This window comes from Myotis nattereri (assembly GCF_964212035.1).
Source record: "Myotis nattereri genome assembly, chromosome: 1".
Taxonomy (NCBI): Eukaryota; Metazoa; Chordata; class Mammalia; order Chiroptera; family Vespertilionidae; genus Myotis; species Myotis nattereri.
The window spans coordinates 19,643,152-19,666,899 of record NC_138075.1 but is presented as its reverse complement, the minus strand read 5'-3'; the positions used below and the strand labels follow the sequence as shown (position 1 = coordinate 19,666,899).

Below are 23,748 nucleotides of genomic sequence, written 5' to 3'. Positions count from 1 at the left end.
TAGAACCTGGAAAATGACAAAAGTGCATGAAGTGAAGGAAAGTGAGCCAGTAAGACTGCTCACTGCACATGAATTTCCAAGGATACAGTTGTTCTTGAACAATTGCTGTCCGTATATCAAAATAAGCACTTTATTGAGTAGGGTAAAAGGAGTTGCTGGTGAGACTGTAAATTCTCTCCAGAACAGATGATAACTGAGCCCTTTCGTACTGGGGGTAGGGGGGCATAAATTCCCTGAAAGTGTCTGTCGTAGGGAATTGCTCTGCATTTGTCATGTCCGCCTCTTGCATCTTTCATGAATGTCATAAGAGTCTAAAGAATTGGCACTTCTTGGTGAAGATGATGGAATAGTCATTACACTTGTCTTTCCTACTGCATGGTGCTTTTAAAGAGATCCCATTGAGATTGTAGCATGCCCTTCCAACCTTCTCTCATTTCTTGCCTCCCGAGGTATCCGGCGTCGGATCCAAGGAGCACTGTGTCGTCGGCCTTACACTTGTTGAGACTGCATAGATCTGTGGGCTAAAAGTTCAGTTTGCTTATTCCCTTATTGCAGAGACCTTAGATTGTGGGGTGGGGGTGGGGGGCAGAATTCCATAAAACTCAAAATAGATTCTTTACCAGGGAGTAGAGAAATTCCAGCTGTAGCTTACATTCTATAGAGATTGATCTGTAACTTTTGCAGATATTTTCACCTTTATTTATCTCACTTCTTCGTGGACAAGGAATATTGCATCAGAAGAGGATTCCTTTACATATGATTTGTTATTTTGTGTATTCAAATATAAGGCTTTAGATTATTATATAACTTATAAAGCATATATATGCAGAGTAAATACTGATGTAACAGAATGTAGGATATTTGAACCTTCCCCTCCTCCCTCCTGCCGCTCTCTCTACACACTTTAAACTTGCTTCATAGTGACTCTTACTACTGAAATAGTTACCTTAAGCGACAGAGTATAAACATATGAATTAAAGCTTTTAATTGATAAGGAAATATTTTTTTTGAAGTTCTACTTTAGAGAAAGCAAGAAGTAATATAGAATGGGCTCTGGGCTGGAGTCAAGAGAGTTCTATAATTGGTTCTGCCATTCATCCTGTGACCTTTGACAATTTTTTTAAACTCTGTGGCCTCAATATTTGCACCTATAAACAATGAGATCAGATAATGGCTCTCAAATTCTCTTTCCATTTCTATGCCACAGGATTTGATGTGCCCAGCATGAGACTCAGCCATCATGTGGACACAAAGAAGCACATGCCATTACCATGGCTTTAAGGAACTCATATTTTAATCACATCCATGGAAACCCTAATCCCTGCTGGGCAAAAGATTCAGCACAACATGGGTGCTGGGTCTGTATCGTCATCCTTGAACGTGAAATATGAATACTTTTGAAAATAATGGCATGATCTATGACTGTGATTTACACATAATAAGCACAAGATATATTTGTGCCCCTGTTGTTTGTGGGCTTCTCCCCCAAGTTTATGACTAGCAGGAATGCTCACTTTAAAGTAAACTTTGGAAACCTATTAAGGGACCCAGTTAACAGGGTAAAATAGGGAAATTGTATCTTTATTTGTTGTGACCAATAAGAGCACCCCTTCTGAGAAAAAGCATTTCCTTCCACTGAAGAAGTCATACCAGTGCTGCCTCTAGGTCCCCAAACACATCAGTGCAGGTAGACCCTTTGAGCCTAAGCTGGACCCTGGTAGGAACTTCTTTACTCCTCCTTATCCAGGCATTCTCCAGGAAGTGGGAGGGCCCATTGAAATGCCACCCTGGGCATTTCACATTCTGCTGCTCCAGCCATGCAAGTCTGATTGTCATGCTTGCTGCTGGTTTAAGAGAGATTAAAAGGAGCAAAACTGTTCTCTGAGTTTCCTGATCGGCACCGTGGCAGCCAGAGCCGGAGGAAATTGGGACAATGGAACGGGGAGTAAATCCTCGAGAGTGATGTGTATGTGATCTCTGGAAGCAGACCCAGTGTTCACATGGAGGCTTCAAATGCTAAGTCATTGCTTTGGAGAATCTTCCAGCACCCAATAAACCTACCACCTATGTGACACAATGTGAGGCAAAAGCTGAGGCTGAGAGATAAGCACAGGATATATGGCTGAATAAAGAACTTTCAATTTCCTTTACTTAGTAGATGGACAAGTATCACATTATTAAAAGAAATACCCACATCATAAAATACATCATCTAATCTGAGTGCACATGGGCAATGTCTGAATCTTTCCACATGATTGACTTAATCAGAAGGCCTAATCTAACAGAGAGAAGCACTGTATTAATTTAAATATGGCAGGTGCTATCTAAGTTTACTGCAAGAGCTAAAGACCAATTATCTTGTTATTTTTTTTCCATAAAATTGCATTTTCTAAAAAGAGACTGGTGTGTCTGAATATATCCATCATAACAAATCCTCAAGCTTTAATGGAAGTGACTGCTGTTTATTTGCAGAATGTCATATCTGTACTGTTGAATCATTGCTAAAGTTATCATATTAGAGCTAAGAGAGGGCCTGGGAAATTAGTTTTCATAGACTTGCAGTACGGTTTTGTGAACAAAAGGGCAAGGCCCAGTGTAGAAAGGCCTCACTCCAGGACCCAGTGATTAGAGGACAGTTTCTTAAAGCAGGGATAATGCAGTCACCTCCCACAAAGCCCAGGAGGAAGAATAAATAAGAAATTGCTGTCTGGCCACAGTGGCTCAGTGGTTGAGCGTTGACCTAGGAACCAGAAGGTCAGGATTTGATTCCAGGTCAGGGCACATGCCTAGGTTGCAAGCTTGATCTCCTGTAGGGGGTGTGAAGAAGGGAGCTAATCAATGATTCTCATCATTGATGTTTTTATCTCCCTCCCTTGCCATTCCTCTCTAAAATCAATTATATGTATATAATTGCTGTTATCATCGGGACCTGAGAAATAGGCATATTTTCAAGGGGTTGGGACGTGCTGAGGGAAGACAGAGAGACTGAGATGGAGGATGTGTTTGAAATATATTTAATTAGGAAACTGGGATGAGAATCACTAAACATTAGCAAAGGGCAATTATCTTGTTAAAATAATAAAGGAAGAAAAATAGAAGCTATAAATTAAGCCTTTGGAGATGATAAAAGATTAAGAAAATTAGGAGGAACTTACGTATTCAGAGGGAATCAGTTTTTAAAAGTAAACTGTAAACTAATTCCAAAATATTATATAATAATGCAAAGATGGCTTTGTTCATTAATAAGAGGTGAGGGATAAAGTTTCATTAAATGAACAATGGAAAAAATCTTTGACCACCAAGAGCTGACTTTGATCCATTTGGGTCTCTTATGTGACTCTTGGCTATAGACTATCTTTGTTTTAAGAAGAACAAAAACAATTTGGCCTAATACTCCTGGAGATTTATTTTAATTGAAGAATGGAAATGTTATATATATTAAGCAGATAAACTATGTTTTTCTATATTAGGCCTTCTAACTAAGTCAATCATGTGAGAGATTCAGACATTGCCCATGTGCACTTGGATTGGAAGCTGTTTTTTGTTGTGGGTATTTTTTTTAAAATTATCTGATACTTGTCCATCTACTAAGTGAAGGAAATTGATATTCTTTATTCAGCCACATATTCTGCTTCTTAAATCAAATTGCCCCCACCACACCAAGCTGTACCCACTAATCAAACAAACAACCTAAGGGCTCAACAGGAGAGAATTGCTAAGTTAAAGTCCATCACCTTGTGGAATATTATGCAACCAATTAAAATAGTTGAGAAAGGAGTTGATACTGATTCAGAGTTTTCAAATTTGGGCAAATAATGCAATGACTATATCATAAGTTTTAGGGATACAATGTGTAGCATGGTAACTATAGTTAATCATACTGCATTGTTGCTAAGAGAGTAAACCTTAAAAATTCTCAATGCAAAAATAAAATTATAACTATGCGATGTGATGGATGTTGACTAAATGTATTGTGGTGACAATATATACATATAATTATGTAACCCGAGTGTTTAGAAAAGACAAAGGTGCAACTTCACAACATAGACCATTAAAACCAAGTAGTCAAAAAATAAGATTTTTCTCTCTGTCAAACTCTTGACTCATCAGTTTGACTTCACACTTTGAGTCAAGATTTCTTTTTCTCACAGTTTCTTCCCCATTGTGGGAAATATGGCCATGCAGTTGTGTATGTACCTTTCTATCAGACAGGAATTGATGGAGTGCTCTTCTAGGTCCAAGTTACATAAAAATTCAGTGAACTGCTCTGATTGGTCCAACTTGAGTTAATTTCTACACCTTAGCCAAACAAGCTGTATGTATAGAAAAAAATCACCCTGACCAGTTTGGCTCAGTGGATAGAGCGTCACCCTGTGGACTGAAGGACTCCAGGTTTGATTCTGGTCAAGGGCATGTACCTTGGTTGCAGGCACATCCCCAGTAGGGGATGTGCAAGAGGCAGCTGATCGATTTTTCTCTCTCATTGATGTTTCTAACTCTCTATCCTTCTTCCTTCCTCTCGTTAAAAAAAAAAAAAATCAATAAAATATATTAAAAAGAAAAGAAATCAGTTAAGGGGTTGGCAATTTTCATTCAAATCACATGATTGGAATGGGAGAAAATAGTAATTTCCATTGGAAGAAGCTTGATTTTTTTAAGCAAAGAAGGAGGATATGCAAGGCATATAGAATAATAAAGGTATCCTGCAAGTACCAAAACTTTGGGGAGTTTCTTCTCTTTAAGGTGATCACCATAAAATGGAAACACTGAACAATTTCTAGAATTCTCAATTGTGTACATGATAGTTGTTTGATCCTTACTCCAACTCTTTGAAATGGGTAAGAGAGGTATTGTTAACTTCTTAATCATGGGGAAACTGAGGCACAGTAAAGATAAGTGATTGTTATAGAATAAGAGAATGGGCCACAAGAGTTGAAGTTTCTCTCTTTTGCCTAATATGTGTGTCAAAGAAGCAAGAGTCATTTCCCTTAAAAATATTAGTCCACTTTTCCAGGAAAGTAGTGTTTTATGAATTAGAGTCACAAATATACCAAAGTCATCTGCTTATAGACTCTGGGACCTTGAAAGTGTAAAGTCTGTATATATAGATATCAGGCATTTAAATCAAAGTACCAGAAAAAAGCAACTACTCTTCATTTTTTTTTCCAGAAAATATTCAGTACTTAGAAATCCCTTGATTGCTCTTATTAGAAAAGGTATTTCAAACCTGTGGAATAAAAATAGGCAGATGAATATGCTCTGAAGCTTCCCTTAATTCTAACTATGTCCCATGAGATACATAGAAGAACTGAGTTTAAAATAAATGCTAAAGAAAAGACTGATTAGTAATTATACAGTGATCATTTTTATTTTCATTCATTTATAAGGACCAATGAATATATGGTCTTTGCACTTAGTTATGTATGTAAAATAGGACATTAAATGCATTGTGTGTGTGTGTGTGTGTGTGTGTGTGTGTGTGTGTGTGTGTAAGAGAGAGAAAAAGAGATTGTGCAATATGATTTAGGAAGGGAGGGATAACATAAAACAATTTGATTAAAATGGGTGTGATTTTATTATCTGAGCCTGTCAAAAATTCAACAAAGAAAAATTACTTAGTAGTCATTGTGGTTACATTTCTTTATTTTTAAAAAAATATTTTGATTGATTTTTTACATAGAGGAAGGGAGAGAGAGAGAGGGATAGAGACTTAGAAACATCGATGAGAGAGAAACATTGATCAGCCACCTCCTGCCCACTCCCCACTGGGGATGTGCCCACAACCAAGTTACATGCCCTTGACCGGAATGGAACCTGGGACCCTTCAGTCCGCAGTCCGACGCTCTATCCACTGAGCCAAACCAGTTAGGGTGGTTACATTTCTTTTATAAGTTGGAAGCTGTGTTCTGCTCCATCATAGGAGATGTTGTGAACCCTAATAGATGGGTACTTATAAACTATTTCCACATTGAGATGAAATGACAAAAAGCTGAAATGGATTAATGGACAGGTGCTTGAATGACAGTGTGAAGATATGAAAGTGTAGGTGAGCCAAGTTTTATTGATTAACTCAACAGCACTTATTTCCTGAGCATTCATAGTGTTGATAGAGAGAAAATTAAACATCCCTGTCCTCCAGGAGCTCATAGTAAGAAGGGCTTCAGACTTTCCTTTTGTTTGACAATAAAACAATATTTATGTTCTCAAACCTAAATACTGTGCAACTTCCTAGGATTTATTTTGTTTTGCTATGTAAGAAACTAGCTTGGATTAAAAATGAAATTAAGTGTCATTTATTTAAAAATTAAATTTATTTCAGATGCTTTCTGAAATAAATGTCATCAGAGCCCATCCTTTAGAATTCTGAGTTTTATGAGGGGGTGTAATTAATCAGAAGCCACCATTGTCTGGCCTTGCTTCATATATTTTATAGAGACCAACATCACATGAAACCACTGTCATTTAAATAAAATAAAGGTAAGTCTGTTCCATACCATTTTCATATGAAGGAACAGACTTTTCATCTTGTTTCTGTCTTACCTCTCTCCATCATTACCTCCACTCCCACAGATATACAGGTCGAGGTAAAAGGTAAGCCTATTAGGGGTACAACTTGGTACAATAAAAATAATATACATCATTGTGTTAGACATTACTGAATTAATTTTCTGATGCCATTAGATCTTGAGCAAGTCATTCTATAGTTTCCCTCGTCTTTAAAATTGGGATAGTGACTGCTTCAGGATGAATTGTGTCCCCCCAAATTCATATGTTGTCATCATAACCCCCAGTACCTCAAGATGTAACTGTATTTGGAAATAGCATCTCCAATGAGGTAATTAAGTTAAAATGAGAACATTATGATGGGCTCTAATCCAATATGACTGGTGAACTTATGAAAAGAGAAAATGAGGGCACAGATGGGTATAGGGGGTAGGCCATATCAGGGCACAGGGAGAAGACAGACATTTTCAAGCCAAGCAGTGAGGCCTTAGAGAATCGGTTCTCAAGCTGTGAGTCTTGACCCCTTTGGGGGTCCAAGGACCCTTTCACAGGAGTCGCCTAAGACCATCAGAAAACACATCTACACTAATAAAAGAGAAAAATGGTAATTGGCGTACGGCGATACCCTTTTCATTGGCTAATCAGGGCTACATGCAAATTAACTGCCAACTAAGATTGGCAGTTAACTGCCAATCTAAGATTGGCAGTTAACTGCCAACAAGATGGCGGTTAATTTGCATATGTAGGCACAATGCAGGGAGGCGAAAGGGAAAGCAGGAAGAAGCCCCCTGCCACTGACAGTGATCGGATACCCAGGGGGGAGCTAAGAGCTGGGGGGCAGGGCAAAGGCGGCCCTGGGGCCTCCTTTGCCCTGCCCCCAGCCATGATCGGAGAATCAGGTACCTTTTCTGCCCTGGCCAGTGATAGCAGGAAGTAGGGGTGGAGCCAGCGATGGGAGCTGGGCACAGTCGAAGCTGGCAGTCCCAGGAGCTAGGGGTCCCTTGCCTGGGCCTAAAGCGAAGCCCACGATCGCGGGGCCGCTGCCACTGTAGGTCCCGGCTGCCCGGGCCGGACGCCTAGGCCAGAGGCGTTAGGCCTGGGCAGGGGCAGAGCCTGCAACCACGGGGAGCTGGGGGTCCCCTGCCCAGGTCTGACACCTCTGCTGGAGGCCTCAGGCCTGGTCAAGGGGCCAATCCAGTGATTGCTGATCGGAGGGTGATGAGAGTCAACTCCTCTGGCCGAGGCATCAGGCCTGGGTGGGGGGTGGAGCCGGGGATTGGGGGGATATGATGGTCCCCTTGCCCAGGCCTGAAGCCTGGGTCAGAGGCATCAGGCTTGGGCGGGGGGTGGAGCAAGCGATCAGAGGGAGATGGGGGTCCCCTGCCCAGGCATGATTCCTGGGCCAGAGGCCTCAGGCCTGGGCGGGGGCCAGAGCCAGTGATCCGGGGGAGATGGGGGTCCCCTGTCCAAGCCTGACACCTCTGGTGGAGGCATCAGGCCTGGGCAAGGGCCCGATCAGGCGATCGGAGGGTCATAGGGGTCTACGCCTCTGGCCGAGGCATCAGGCCTGGGCAAGGGGCAGAGCCAGCAATCGGAGGGGTCTGGGGGTCCCCTGCCCAGGCCTGACGCCTCTGTCAGAGGCGTCAGGCCTGGGCAAGGGGCCAATCCTGTGATTGGAGGGTGATGGGTGTCAACGCCTGAGGGCTCCAAGTATGTGAGAGGTGGCAGGCTGGGCTGAGGGACACTCCCCCCACACACACACACACAACCCAGTGCACGAATTTTGTGCACCGGGCCCCTAGTATTGAATATATAATTACATATTGTTTTTGTGATTAATCACTATGTTTTAATTATGTTCAATTTGTAACAATGAAAATACATCCTGCATATCAGATATTTACATTACGATTCATAACAGTAGCAAAATTACAGTTATGAAGAAACAACGAAAATAATTTTATGGTTGGGGGTCACCACAACATGAGGAACTGTATTAAAGGGTCGCGGCATTAGGAAGGTTGAGAACCACTGCCTTAGAGGAAACCAAGCTTGCTGACACCTTGATCTCGGAATTCTAGCCTCCAGAAGTGCGAGGAATAAATTCTGCTGTTTAAGCCACCCAACCTGTTGTACCTTGTTATGGCAGCCCTAACAAACTAATACAACAACAATAGCTAAAGTGAAAGTTATAGGAATTTGAAATGTTATACCGCATACTTTAATATAGCATTAATATACAAGGATGGGCAAAAGTAGGTTTATTTGTATGCAAAAAAGACAAATAAACAAATATTTATTAGTTATAATATTATTTATTTATATTACTTGTCTTTTTACATATGAACAACTATAAACCTACTTTTGCCCATCCCAGTATGATAAATTATCCATCCATATAGCTAGTATGAGTGTTAATATCAGAATTAACATTAGTAGTATAAGAAATATTGCTAACTGTTACCAAAGGCTTGTGAAAGAAATAATTGCTCCAAAGGAAAAACAATGAGCTTATGATAATTATTTTAAGCAAACGGGAATTTAAGTGTGTCCCTTCAAGCTTTATATTTAGATCAACTTCAATGTAGAAAACATCTTATTCATTATCACTAATCACCTTATTTTTCCTAGTGGAAGAATCCTGAATCTGATGAGTAAAAATAACTTTTTGAGATGTTTTCTGCTGAAATATGTTTCTGAAAATATCATTAGCTCTTAGACTCAGAAAGGGTCATGATGTGTGTGTTGCTCAGTACTCCTGAAAGTGCCCAGAATTTGTGTGTAATTTTATTTAACTCCTACTATGGAGGAGTACCTGTGTATGTAAGGAATCCCAGCAATGAGTGGTCTGAATAGTTGGTATCAGAATTGGAAATAGCACAATTATTTAGTTCCTCTCAGACTCCCTGGAAGATCTATCCCATTCCCATCAAACAATCCCACCAAGCATATTAGCAAGAACAGGGTTTGCACACGACATATAATTATCCAAGAAGAATGTTTTTTAATGCTATTTATCACCAGAATTAAGTAACGGTGGCCTTTTAATTATATTCATATAAGAAATTGGGTTAATAGGCAGAATATTATTGGCTGTATACTTTTTTTCCTCACCCACCAGCTCCTATGGAAACTTTGGCATTGGAAAAATATATAATGGTTTCATTCTGTGCACAAGTTTGAGTTCAGCATTATCAAGCAGATTTTATACCGATTCTGTTGGGAAGTCTTTGAGTTGAAAATTTTCTTCTAGAATATTGGGATATTCTCTGAAATGTTGTCTCTGTTTTGTTGGTGGTGGTGTTGTTTCTGTCTTCGTGCTTTTTATTTTCAGTTATTCCTTCCTCCAGAGAGAAGAAATCTCCCCATGCTGAGGGAGTCCTCACCCTGCCTGAGCCTGGTTTAAAAAATGGGGCTTTACCTAATTCTTAGGCAATGTTGTCAGTTTCTCCACTACCTAAGCAGTAAATCTGATCATTTCTTTGCCAAAAATAAAGGTTGTTCTTTAAAACTGACGGGATCTCTTTCTTAATGTTCGGTCCCTTCTGTTCTGCTTTATTTACGGCTACCTTATCATCAGTTTTGGTGTTTATTTTATTTTTTTTTAAATTCAGAGTAGGCAAAATAGATCACAATAAACCATCCATTCAATAAGTGCACTGCAGGGCTGTTTGTAAAATCTGTATCACTTATCACCTACCTAGTACTCCCTCGTGGCTCCCTCTGTAATACAGAGGTTTAGTTGTTCACAGTTTTCCCATCTGTTATTCACCCTCCCCGCGCCCCTCCTTGTGTGCTCTTGGTCTCCAGGGATTTCTTTGGGGAAACTTCATCTTCAGCACCAGCAGGACAGCCTGCTGAGGGGAGAAGAGGGCAGAGTCAAGAAAGGAAGCTCTGGTTCTACTCTTAGTATCACCACTTTTTTGTTTAATCTCTTTAAGCCTCCTCTTTCTTTTTCTTTCTTTCTCTCTCTCTCTCTTTCTTTCTTTCTTTCTTTCTTTCTTTCTTTCTTTCTTTCTTTCTTTCTTTCTTTTTTACTAAAACAGTAACAAATTTGCCTTTAATATGTCAATGGCATTGGGGGAAGAGGTATCAAATGAGATACCCCCAAAGAAAGAAATTTAAAAACCATTCAATGCTATGACAGTATAAGGCCCTGCTATTATAATCAGCCCAACACAATCAGGGGCTTGTGTACGTGTGTGTGGAGGGCACATAACAGAGTAAATAAATCAAGAAACTATATTCTTTAGGATATTAGCTATCATGAGATCCTTGAGCTTTATGCCTCCATTTGTTAGAAAAAAATATTTGTTAGCTTGAAAGTCTTTCCATCTTGGTTTTATTAGCTATATAGTAATTGATATAAAGTAAAGATAGTTTTAATAGCAATAACTACTTACCAACATAATAAATTTTGTCATTGATAGCCCACTTATTTTTCAAAAGAATTTACCAATTTAAAGTAAAGAACACAAAAGGGATAAGGTCTATGAAAGCTTAATAAAATGGAAATAAGGAACAAGAACCTGAAATGATAAAGGAAGACAGACATATACTTAGTGTCATGATATTTTATTCTAAGTTCTTAGGCAATGTTCAGATAGCACTGGAGTAGGAGTTGGACACCTCTTTCTTATCCTAGCTTATCTTCCAGGTGGTGTGCACACTAAGAGATACTTATGTTATTACTTAATTTATTATTCTACCTGTGACACTGCCCACGAGTAAATGTTCTAGTTCTTTTTGAATTTCACACTCTAAGACTTCCCCTGGGAGATGCTTCCAACTTGTTTCATTTTCACACCACCTGAAAACTATTTCAGGGAGAGCTAACATGCTTTAAGTTTAAACACACACACACACACACACACACACACACACACACACACAGGAAACCATTATATTTACATGCTTCTCTGGAGCCATTTATCTGTAAATATTTGGTGGGGGAAATAATAAATTAATTTCATATATATATATATATATATATATATATATATATATATATAGTTTATGTTATATTTAATATAAATCTTAAACAGGACTCTGATTCTATTCCTATTATTAATATACCCAAAAGGTAATATGATATTTATATATGGTAATAGATGTAGAAACAATGTCATAATGAGAAGGCAATGAGGGTTATAAGTCCAAACAACAAAAACAGAATTATCCAAGAGATCCTGAATAAGGAAAAGTTGAGTTGCCATTAACAATTAAATGTGATTCTGGTAAAACAAGCAGTAATATACACCACAAATTTAAGAACTATTTATTGGGGAAATGCATGAACTGGAAGACATTTTTTCCTTCATTCTTCTTTGAGAAATCATAGATCATCTACTTAATCAGGTTGTGTAAATACATGAAATCACTCCTCAGACTCTTCCATGATTTCACTGGAGCCTGTTCTCCCCTTTGACCCCCAAACACAGAGCACACACCAAAATGTAAATATACCTCCCCATCCGCTTTATCAAAACCACCATCAGCTCCATCCCAGTAAACAGCTAGCCAATTATGAAAGCAATAAGTCAAAGTATTCTTTTGGTCCTTTTGAGACAAAAGAAGCTGTGTGCTAAATAACATGTCATACTTGTTTACTGTTTGAAGATGAAGTGTACATACTTTATCTTGGTTAATGGTGGCAGTGTGGAGATTTCATTTCTGAAAAAGTGGTGGTTGGAATTCAGAAAAGCAACCTCAGCTGCCTTAAAACTTGAAAATCCTGCAATGTTAAGTGGCCAAATGCAACTATAGTAATTTTTTCTTCAACTGAATTGACCACTTTTTGCCAGCAAGCAGGAAATTTACATGGCTGATATTATTAATATATGTAGTATGATTTTAGCATTGGCATATAAGCACAGAAAGAAACCAGCAATCAGAACTACTAGGCTCAGGGGAGAAAACGTGTGATGTGGCACTGCATGGCTTAGAAATGAAAATCTTTAATGGATTAAGGAAGGTTCTTACAGTTCCTGCAATGTTCCCCAAAAGTTTATTTGCAATCCACATTTAAAAATAACAAAATTAACTTTTTAATTTGGAAACGTAAACCAAAATAATTCTGTGCTCCCCCTGGGACTATAGGCATTTTATATTAAAATTAAATGAAAGCTTGTATTTATATTTAAAAACCATTCAAGATAGCAAAGCTCAGTGAGGAGAAAAAAATATGACAAGCTATCAGATTGAAAGTTGCAACTATTAACTTCCTCTCAAGCCAACATTGGACTTTATCACCCTTTCTAGCAAATTCAGTACCAAGAATACATATTTTAATGTTTATTTCTACAGAGCAAAATATTTTATATGCTAAGAATTTTTTTATCTTTACACCCTTTTTACCTGCAAAGTTAGAATTATCTAACATAGTGAAATCCTAAATTCAGAATAACAGAAGCCATTAAAATAATTTTAAGTTATTTTATATCTGCTTAGCCTAATATTGTCATTGTGAGGTTTTGTTCTGTGCTTATTTAAAAATTGAAGCCCTGGTGACCTCCTAACTGCTATATATAAGGAGTTATATAGTTATCTTTTAAAGTGTTCTTCCTTTTTATATTGAGAATTCCAGAATAGGGCAGCGGGGGAGTAATATTAGCAGAATAGAAGGTTTGTAATGTTATTTTTTTAGTGAGAAGACCAGACTACCTTTTGAAAACATGCCAGATTTGGGGGCTATGGCTTTGCTTTTGTTCCATTTTAGTCTTAGGAGAATATATGAAAAGGATGAAGTACAGTCAAGGTTGCATCATTGGGATAGTTTTTTGTGCTATTATATTCGGCTATGATTGGCATATGGTAAAGATAGGCTTTCAGAGGCAGGAAGGTTAACCTGGAGACTTAAAGGAGGTGCCACTTAGTTAAGTCAGATATTTGGGTCTGTGTTCCCAAACAGTGTTAACACATGAGATTGCCCATAAAACAGTTGGGAAGATCCAGTTCCTGAATTTGAAAAGGATTTGTAAACTATAAAGCATCGTATATCTATCACTGTTATTAACTTTTTTAAAAAATATATTTTATTGATTTTTCACAGAGAGGAAAGGAGAGGGATAGAGAGTTAGAAATATCGATGAGAGAGAAACATCGATCAGCTGCCTCCTGAACACCTCCTGCTGGGGATGTGCCCGCAACCAACGTACATGCCCTTGGCCGGAATCGAACCTGGGACCTTTCAGTCCACAGGCCAACGCTCTATCCACTGAGCCAAACTGGTTAGGGCACTGTTATTAACTTTTGACTAGTTCTTTTCATAGTGACAAAATAATTTGTTTTGCCTACATCTTTAATTCAAGGTGACAGCCCATCCTTGGGTCTTTGGATGTCCTGATGGGTTTATCTGTATAGCAGAATCCACTATATGTTTAGGATAGAATAGGGTATGGTTTTATAAATTGCCACAAAATGTCACAGGCTGATTTGCATTTTTGGTGATTCTATATATTAATCACTGAATAACCTTCAGTTTTCCAAATAAAGATTAAAGGTAGCAGTGATGATATTTGTAATCATCCACAGAAAGGGAATTATTTAAATTCTGCACAGATGGAACAATACCAAGGGTAAATGACTATACACATATTTCTAATTTTAAGAAGCTTTGAAAGAATTTGTGGATGGTGAGGAGCAAACATTACTTTGCATATGGAATTAACCATAAACTTTCCATATCACAGTCCCAAATTCTCCAGAGGCCTGAAGGGCTTTTCAGACACCGTCCGCTAAAGATTGAGAAATTCATAAAAGGAAAATGATGTTATGTTATGTGTAATATACAAACTGAGCATATTGGAACAACCAGTATAGTGACTTTTGATAAGTAATAAATTAGATTTTATATGCCTCAGAATATAATGTGGCTTAGAGCTTAAAAAATGATGATACATGATATATTCTCCTATTTGTAGCCTCATAGCAATTTATTTTATTATTTAAAAATGAGCTGCAAACTCATTTCTTCTTCAAACAACATCATTCAACCCAATATCCTCTGTAAACTCAATGTGGACCAAGGCTTAAGATTTTTAGTGAATGCTAAATATATCTGAGTGCTTGTCTAATGTCGCTTTAAAATAGTTTCAAGGATTGAACCGTGTTCAGTGGGAAACATACAAGACAATCTGGTGCCAAATGGTCTTTGAACTTGGAGATAAGTAACATATGAAAGCGCCTGTTGTGGGTAACATACATACAAGCATGGAAATTGCAATCATGTAGTCTATTCTGGCTACAAAACTTAAATGCTTTTCCCCAAATTCAGATTCAAAAACTTGTTTTATAAAAACAGATGTTTTCAGTTTATGAGATGCTAATGATGTATTTTCTTTCCTGCTTGCTTTCTAAGTATGTTTAAATTAATATCTTCTTACAAACCCATGGGTTTGTAACTAGCAATAGCAAAACACAAGTAATAATAGGAAATACACTGATAAACCCACTAGTCATAATTGACAACACCACTTCTCGTTATACTGAGATTTGTTTTCTGTCTCCTTTATCTCCTTTTGGAAAAGGAGGTGGAAACTGTTATATAATAGCAGATAAACACCACTGCTAGGGGAAAATACTAAAGTTAATTTTTCAGAGGCCTCTGGGATTAATTTTTATCATCTGTTAAATAGCAACAATACAGTGAGATCGGCAAACTCTTTTAGTCACATAGTTGGTTTCCTGAGGCGCCAGCTTTCTTCTCTGTGGGTGGTAGAGGTCCAGGCACGAAAGGAATGATGGCTTTGGACCCTCTGGGTTTTCCCTCAGTTTCCTGAGGTGTCTCTGGAACGGCTCCCAGCCCCACTGACTAGAATACCCAGATTGCTGAGAGATGCGGGCACTCCTTTTCTGTCTGGTGTCTGTCGTGGCAAAGATGGGAAATTAATCCTGCTCTTGAGGAGGACAGAAAAGTTGGTTGTCACACGTCCCCAAGCTCTCAGACACAGCATATCAATTGCCCTCCGTCCCGAGGCAGCAGGAACTGAAGATGTTCAGAATGTTGCTCCCTGACATCTGTTCTGTTATTAATTTGGTTTGCCTGCATCTTTAATTCAAGGTGACAGCCCACCATTGGAGGCTTTGGATGTCATCCCTCCTGGGCACCAAATCCTGGTACTTGGGGGCGTGTCCCCTCCACAGCTGTCTGCAGAGGCTCAACTGTGTGCCCACATCTGGCAACACATGATTGGCTGCCCTGATGACTCCCCCTCTCCTTGCTTTTGCAGCTGGCGCAACCTACATCTTTGGGAAGAGCGGAGGCCTCATTCTCTACACCTGGCCAGCCAACGACAGGCCCAGCACGCGCTCGGACCGCCTGGCCGTGGGCTTCAGCACCACTGTGAAGGATGGCATCCTGGTTCGCATTGACAGCGCTCCTGGCCTTGGAGACTTCCTCCAGCTTCACATAGTGAGTGCCCGGCCTTCGTCTGAATTTTCTTGTCCTCCTGGTGGGCTGAGTTGGGGAGCCAGATAAACGCAGCAGAAATTATAGTTAGACACAGAAAAGAGACATGTGCCTATAAAAATCCCCTATGTGGGTGTTGGTATTCTATCCAAGGGATGGTTTCTGCGTTGAGTCTCATTCTCTTCTCAGAACCATGATTGCCCTAGGGTGCCTCAGGGATACAAATTTTAAAACTCTTCCCATTTTGACTCCCTCCCTAACTGTTTGGTTTGGCATCTCAGGAAACTTTCAGCAGATGGCTCAGGTGTAAAAAGAATAGATTTTTACCTGGTGTGGTTCATCTTAACCTGGTACAAGCAGCAATGCCAATTTGAATGTCCATGATCTCCTAGGGTGGAGGGCCAGCAAAGTTTTTTGTATTTTTTTATAAAGAGCCAGCTAGTAAATATTTTGGCCTTTGGGGGTCATAGAGCCATGTAATGGCAAAGCAGCTGTAGGCACGATATTTTTTAAAAGTGTATGTGACTTCTCCAATACAAATTGTATTTATTAAGACAGACAGCTGGCTGTACTTTGGTGACCCTGCTCTAGGCTGCAAACTTCCTCTTGGAGATGTATAGAGTGTGTGAAAAAACTGAGGCCAGAGTGGGTGGGGCCGAAAGAAAACAGCACAGTGACCAAGAATCAGTGTATTCATGTGTATTGTGCATTCAACATTTTGCTTGTGTATATAAGCCCAATAGGACTGCACCCTCAGTCATTGCAGATCATTAAGAACACAGTGCAATTTTAAGAAATTAAAATGATTTGGAGGAAAAATTACTTCGTTATGAGGGTAGAAAATATTTTTATAGCAACAATTAACCCATTTTATCACCTGTGCAGTCGGCAGTTAAGAAAGTAGGCTAACGGAGGATATGATTCTCATCCATAAGTACCCAGAGTGCAGCCACCAAGAGCACAGAGAGGAATTGTTCTCATTAGTTAGCAGTGACAAGGCTAGAAAAAATGGATTTAATTTGGAGCAATAAGAATCTGGTTTAAATAGCGGGGAGGGGGTGCAGTTAAGAGGAAAGATCAACTGGGGATTAGCACCAACCTCCAAAAAGGAGGAAAAGAAACATTTTCTGGGGCTCTTTGCATGCAAACTTTGTGAATGTACTGGTTCTCTGGGGAAATCAGAGGGTAGGATTTCACTGTTGGTTTCCCAATAGAGGTGGCTACCTGGCTGATACCACAGCATCAAGCTCATCCCTTGGGGCAGGGCCCATCTCCGGCCCCTGCTCTTCTAACAGTCTTAGAAATAGGAGCATCTTGAAGGCTAAATCTTGAGCTAGAAGCCTGTCTGGTCTCTGGAGCCAGAACAGGGCAAGACTCTGTATAGAAGTTCAGGGAGGGGCCGGTTAGAAATGATGACCTTGCCTCTCCAGCATGGCTCAGTGGTTGAGGATCAACTAATGAACCAAAATGTCATGATTCAATTTCTGGTCAGGGCACATGCCCAGGTTGCAGACTCAATCCCCAGTGGGAGATGTACATGAAGCAGGTGATCAATGATTCTCTCTCATCATTGATGTTTCCATCTCTCTCTCTCTCTGAAATATATATATATATATATATATATATATATATATATATATATATATAATATTATATTATACTTCACCTTCAAAATGTGCAAGATGGGTCTTGAATTTGCTGTGGAATTCGAATGCTTTCTTAGATGCTTCAGGAAGCATATGATACTATGAGCCTGAGCTAAAGCATGTTAAAAAGCCATGCCAAGGAGCACAGATAGAGGCAGCCATGGTTAAGAGGGTTTATCTTTATTTGGCCTATAAGAAACACCATAATTTACAAAACTCAGTGAGATTTATGCTGCGTATAACTTAATGACTATTTCATGGCAGCAATAACTAGGCGATTATTACCAGCTCACTTGCATTTTCCTGGAGATTTATCTTCCTTTCTCGTTCAGTGTGACTTACTAAGAAAAATATGATTTGGCACAACCATGAGCATCTTTTTTGAAAGAGATAATGGGCTACCAGTTAGTCCATTTCTCCCATGTGTTTTGTAGAGTATCCTCACTTTTAAGAGAAATGTTTTCTTATTTGAAAGTTGACTTGCAATGGGCACTGTTTTTATAAAATGGATGTGAGGATTTGGGGAACTTCCAGGAGGATGCATACATTCCATTTTAACATTTTACAAGCAAAAATACAAGAAATTGCACTTCAAAATGTATAGTACCCACTTGGGTACTATGGACTTATTCCAGTGATGCTGCCATTGCTTAAACATTCTAGAAAATCCGAACAGATTGTCTGTGCTTCAGAGCTTGGGGTAGAAAAGGATATCATTTGATACATTTTAGAGAAAAGGAAAAGAGACCCCATGATATGGAGAAACCAATTTGTTCTGGAATGAACCTGCAATGTTGGTGACTATCTTGAGCATGGGGCTGCTTTTTTGGTCTAGTAAGTTTAAACAATTTTTTTAATTTACTAATGGATTATCTCTGGGGTCTATCAGAGATTAAAAATGGTGCATGACTGTATTCCAATGAAAAGTTATCTATAAAAATTAGGCTGTAGGCACTACTTGTGTGACCTCTGCCTCTGGCTGCAAACTTCCTCGTGAAGATGTGAAGAAGGTGTGATACACACTGAGTCCAGAGTGGGTGGGACAAGGAATCCAAGTAGAAGATCAAAAGACTTGATCACAAAATCAGGGTCTTGTGTTGGACATTTAGATGCATCAGGGAAGTGAAGCCATAAATACATACCAAGATAATTTATATGACTTGTACAATCTATAAAAGGTAGATTTGTTTATTGAACACAAGTTTGTTTCCTTGCACTAAAGAAAATTACTCCAAAGGAAAAAAGGTAATGGCATTAATGAAAGCAGAAAGGGTTGGGCAGGAGATGAAAAGTATAATCCTCCCTTGCAGTTTGCCTAGGAGGATAGAAACCCAGTGGTGGGGAGAGAAAAAATGATGGTAGGTATGAAGAGGAGATGAAAGCAGGGCAGATCACAGGGACAGGGGAGAAGAGAAAGTGGGCCTGGGGGAGAGAGGACAGACTGTCTACAGATGTGCTCAGCAGGGGGTCACATGTGGACAAAGTTGCATTTTTCCAGTGTGGGTCTTAGGTGTGGAAACAACCAGGAGTACTTTGGTGTGATTTCTGATTGATTGTAAAGCCAGTAAGTTGCTCAAAAACAAAGTATTGCAAGCAATTCCTGCAGTTCTTTGAGTAGCAGTAACAGTGTCATTGGAATAAGCCCCGGTTACCCCAAGTTAGCTCATTTGGAGGAAGAGAAAATGCTGTTCCAGGGACACCAGGGAGTCTGACCTTGAGCTGAGCTCCCATTCCTGAAGAGACCTGCCTGTCCTGGAGCCCCCCAAGCAGGAATGGCAAATGGGCTTCCCCTTGCCTGGCAGCTCTCAGTGCTTCTCTCTCTCACTCCAAGCTTTGCAAAGGTCTGTAAGGGCAGCCAGCACATCCAGCAGGTAGGAGTTGTGGCTTCCACTAGCCATGTCTAAAACCCGTGCAGAAATGGGGCTTTGGGGATAGATGTAGGCTGTCCATCTATTATACTTGGTCTATACACAACATCCTCCCTTTCACACTTGAACTTTCTTCTTTCTTTTCCTTTGTCACCCTGAAATCCCCACCCATTAAAGGCTCTTTAGGAAAATAGATATTTTGTTAAATTCATATTCCACTGTAGGTCCTTGAATCATTTACTGATTAAAGCATTCAGTCTTATTCTATGGTCCTTCTCACACCAGGCTAAGGCCTGCAGCTCTCACAGAATTTGAGGTTTGTTTGTTTAACCCTTTTATGCCATAAGTGTCTATAGATGCAATTAAATTCAAAATATTGTAGCATGCGGGGATGGTTTCCTTTTTGGACACATGGCTGTTAACTGGTTAAAAGATTAGAGAAGGCCAAGAGAGCAAATAATTTAGATATGGTTCACTTCAAATTAGTTTACATTTCTTCGATTTTGGTTCAGATTTCCTTGATGCACTATTTTCTGTGTCAGCAATAATACTAATGAAATTACTGATAAAATATGTTTGGCAAAGGCACAACGATGTTTTTTGAAATATGTATGCATGAACTGAAATTATGTGGGAGGGAGGAGGGTACCTTAAAGCAGAGGGATGGTATTTTAAAAATATTTGTACTTCAAATATAAGTTTTCTGCATTGAAATCTATTGTTGTTAAATTAACCAGCTCATTATTTGGAGAGCAGCTGCTATTACTTGCAAGTGACATCTACCCACTGACTCCTATCGAGGCTCTATGGCAGGGGTGGGCAAACTTTTTGACTCGAGGGCCACAATAGGTTCTTAAACTGCACCGGAGGGCCGGAACAAAAGCATGGATGGAGTGTTTGTGTAAACTAATATAAATTCAAAGTAAACATCATTACATTAAAGGGTACGGTCTTTTTTATTATTATTATTTTTATTCATTTCAAACGGGCTGGATCCGGCCCGCGGGCCGTAGTTTGCCCACGGCTGCTATGGGGTGTGTCATGTTAAACTCACTTTCATTCATACAATAGGGAGAAAGTTGAATAGGACCAAAGGAAGGATTACCATGAAGCATCTGCAATCACTGTCATGAATCTCTCAACAACCTCCCTTCACCACTTACAGAAGAGAAGGTCGAGGAGAACTGGACATCATTAGCTCTTTTATGTATAGTTACTGCGGAGTGTAAAAATGAAACCCTATTAATTTCTTTCTCCCTGTGTGTAATTTAGAGTAAATCCTCTTGAATTCATTTTTTAAATTATGAGCCTTTCAGAAGAGTGACAATTTATGGGTCAGTGCACCTGTTTTGTTTGATCAGAATCTCTAACTTTCCCCAATGGTTTCCCTTTGGAATTACAATGTAGATACTTACATAAAACAAGGTAGGAGGACACCAAGGATGCTGTCCAGCCTGACCACCCTTTCATAATGGCAAAGTGTTCTCCTTCCAAAACTGCACTCACTCCCCCCAAAAAGGCTAGTAGTATCCTCTCAAGGTCATGTTCAGGGAAATCAGAAATGTATTAAGTTTGTTTGGCATAATATTGTTTTTCCATAATTTATAGCATTTGAAGAGCCTCCTGGAGAACAAGGGGAGCAGAGTTGAAAATGATAAATGGTCTGTTTGTCACATCTGTTGCATCTGTAAATAGTTGTCCTGGAAGCTTCATTGGGCCATCTCTGTGGAGACTATTTATAGGGAACCATCACCACCTGTGGGATTCCTCCTCGGTGAGCTGAGGTGGCTGGTAGCTTAGATTCAGCTCTCCGTTTGGCCAGGGACAGACTGGGTTTGATTCAGGGACTGGATTTTGAGGTTTATGTGGAAGAATAAAGAGGAATGTTGGTATTTCTGAGGTTAGTGAAGCAAATAAAGAGGGAAAGGACAGGAAAACCACAAAGGTGACCAACAGACACAATTTCCTTTTTCCACCATGTGCTGCACACTGCATGTTGGCTCTGTGTCTCTTTCCCGTATTTTGTTCTCAGTGAAAACACCTCTTTGAGTTTTCTGGGCTTAGGAGCTTTTCCAGATCACTCGGCCCTTCTGCAGAGAGGGCCTGCTGGGGATTCCATCTGCAGCTCCCAGCTTAGCCCTCAGTCCCAGCAGAGTTGGAGGCGAAGGTAGGAGAAGGCAGTGGAAATGAGGATTCCATGAAGATACTGCTTGTTAAAACTGGACCCAAGGCAGCTGCCTGCATGGGGCTTGGTGTGTTTCTCAGGTCTCTATTATTCCCAAGATATTTCTATCTAACTCTGTTTACTTTTATTCCACACTTGGTTTTGAGAGGCAATGTGCTATAGTGGGAAAATGTACTTAATTTTAAATGGAAAGATTTGGATTGAGTCTCATTTCTGTCAGTAACCAGTTAGCTATTTGGCTTCGAGTAAGATACCTCTCCCCTTCTTTTAAATGAGCCCCCAAAAGTTTATGTTACATGGCTTTCTGGAGGTTCAAATGAAATAAAGAATATAGAAGTTGTTTATTAGCAGCAAAGGACTGCACATATGTTGAGAGGTAATTTGCTTGATGAAATCCAGAAGGTGATGACTTCATCAGAGAAAAAGAAATAATGAAAGAAAGAATATGTTTTAAAGTTAAAAGCAGAATCTCATTTTGAGTATTTTTAAAATGTCTGTGGGCACTGTTTCTGTAAACAAATTCCTATTTTATCTGACCAAAAGCATTTTTTTCTGAATCAATCAGACCCACAATTGAGACTTTTGGAGTGTCCTTTTAGCACATAGTGGAGGACCATTTCCTTCTAAGAGAGGCCTGGTTAGGGCAATAGAATAAGTGGACTTCTGCAGCTTCCTGGTCTCTCATTGTAGGACATTATATCCCTATACAGTGTCACAAGGTGATGCATTGCGCCTCTGTTGCCCTTGGGTATAATGTTGCAAAGGACTCTCTACTCAGTGGGAAAAGTGTAATCCACTATTCCCTGGAGTTCCTTCTTCAATGGTATGAGCCATGGAAAATGGAAAAATACCAGCTTTCCAAAAGAAGAAGGCAAAGGGGAAGAGGAAAGAGAGCAGGGCGTAGAGGAGAGAGAGGAGGAAGAGAGTAGAGAAGAGAAGGAGAAGAAGGGAAAGAACAAACAATAAGAAGAAGCAGCAGCAGCAGAGCACACCTCTCTGGGCAGGCTTGGTCTGAGAGGGGTTAGAGCCCCACTGTGGGCTCCAGATGAAGCGCCCATGGCTTGGCCCTATACGTGAGGATTACCAGAGCCCTGAAGAGTCATTGCTAGAACCAAGATCTTAATGTGGGTACAGCCAGATTGAGTGAAGATGAGTAGCTGCTACCACCAAGTTAACTGGGAACCTAAAAGCACATATACAAATAAAACCATTTCATAGATTTTTGATTTCTTAAAATCAGAAAGATAATTTCAGTGAGAAGATGAAATATACAATAATGCCATCATAAAAACCAAGTTGACAACGTGTGTAGAAAGTATGTTATGGCTGGTAGAGACTCAGGAGAAGCAGAGGACAAATGGCTATATCTCTGTCATTTATCACTTACACCAGTGACACTTTAACTATTAATTTATGATAGTCATGCTTGAGAATTCTCAATTCATATAGAAAATAAATTTAGAAAAATTAGGATTAAAAGAATTTAAGTTATGAGTGATATATATATATATATATATATATATATATATATATATATATATATATATATATAAAGGGCCAGGGGCTGTCACATCCAAGACAACTGAATGGATGACAGAACAGGTTAAGTAGAGCAACAAGGCTGGCAGGGGGATTAGTGAGGGACCACCAAATGACTGAACAAGCATGCTGAGGGGTCCTGGATTGGAGAGGGTGTAGGCTGGGCTGAGGGGACCCTCCCCACCCTGTGCACAAATTTTGTTCACTGGGCCTCTAGTCCAGTATAATGAAATTGAGTGTTTTTTATGGGCCAGGCAAGGTGCTGCATTTTGGGGATACTGTGATTGACCTTGGTTTACCTAGAACTAACAGACTGGAAAAAAACAGTAATTGAAATAAGTTAGGTTTTTATTATACATTATGAGATGATGTATAAAAAACTCTTGTATAACACTTGGCCTATAGTGAGCTTGCAATCATGAATCACTTTATGTTATTGGTACTTTTCTTCAGTTAACATTTTTTAAAAGTAAAAAAAAAACAACAATACATTTTATTTTCCTAAATAATGAATAAACTCTGAGCAGATCTCTGAGATTTTAACATCTATAATAATAAAAGTGTAATATGCTAACTAGACCAGACAGCCAAACTATC

General features: G+C 39.4%; 1 protein-coding gene across 10 annotated transcripts in view; it reads left to right on the top strand.

The window, feature by feature from the left end:
* Window positions 1-23,748, top strand: part of NRXN3 (neurexin 3) — a gene marked incomplete at its 5' end in the record, with an annotated part of 1,486,708 nt that overhangs the window by 1,099,851 nt on the left and 363,109 nt on the right. For all 10 annotated transcript variants that reach the window (XM_081083746.1, XM_081083745.1, XM_081083748.1 and 7 more), the window contains one exon: window positions 15,735-15,916. In XM_081083746.1, the coding sequence (XP_080939872.1) occupies window positions 15,735-15,916 (182 nt within the window). The remainder of the gene's footprint in view (window positions 1-15,734; window positions 15,917-23,748) is intronic.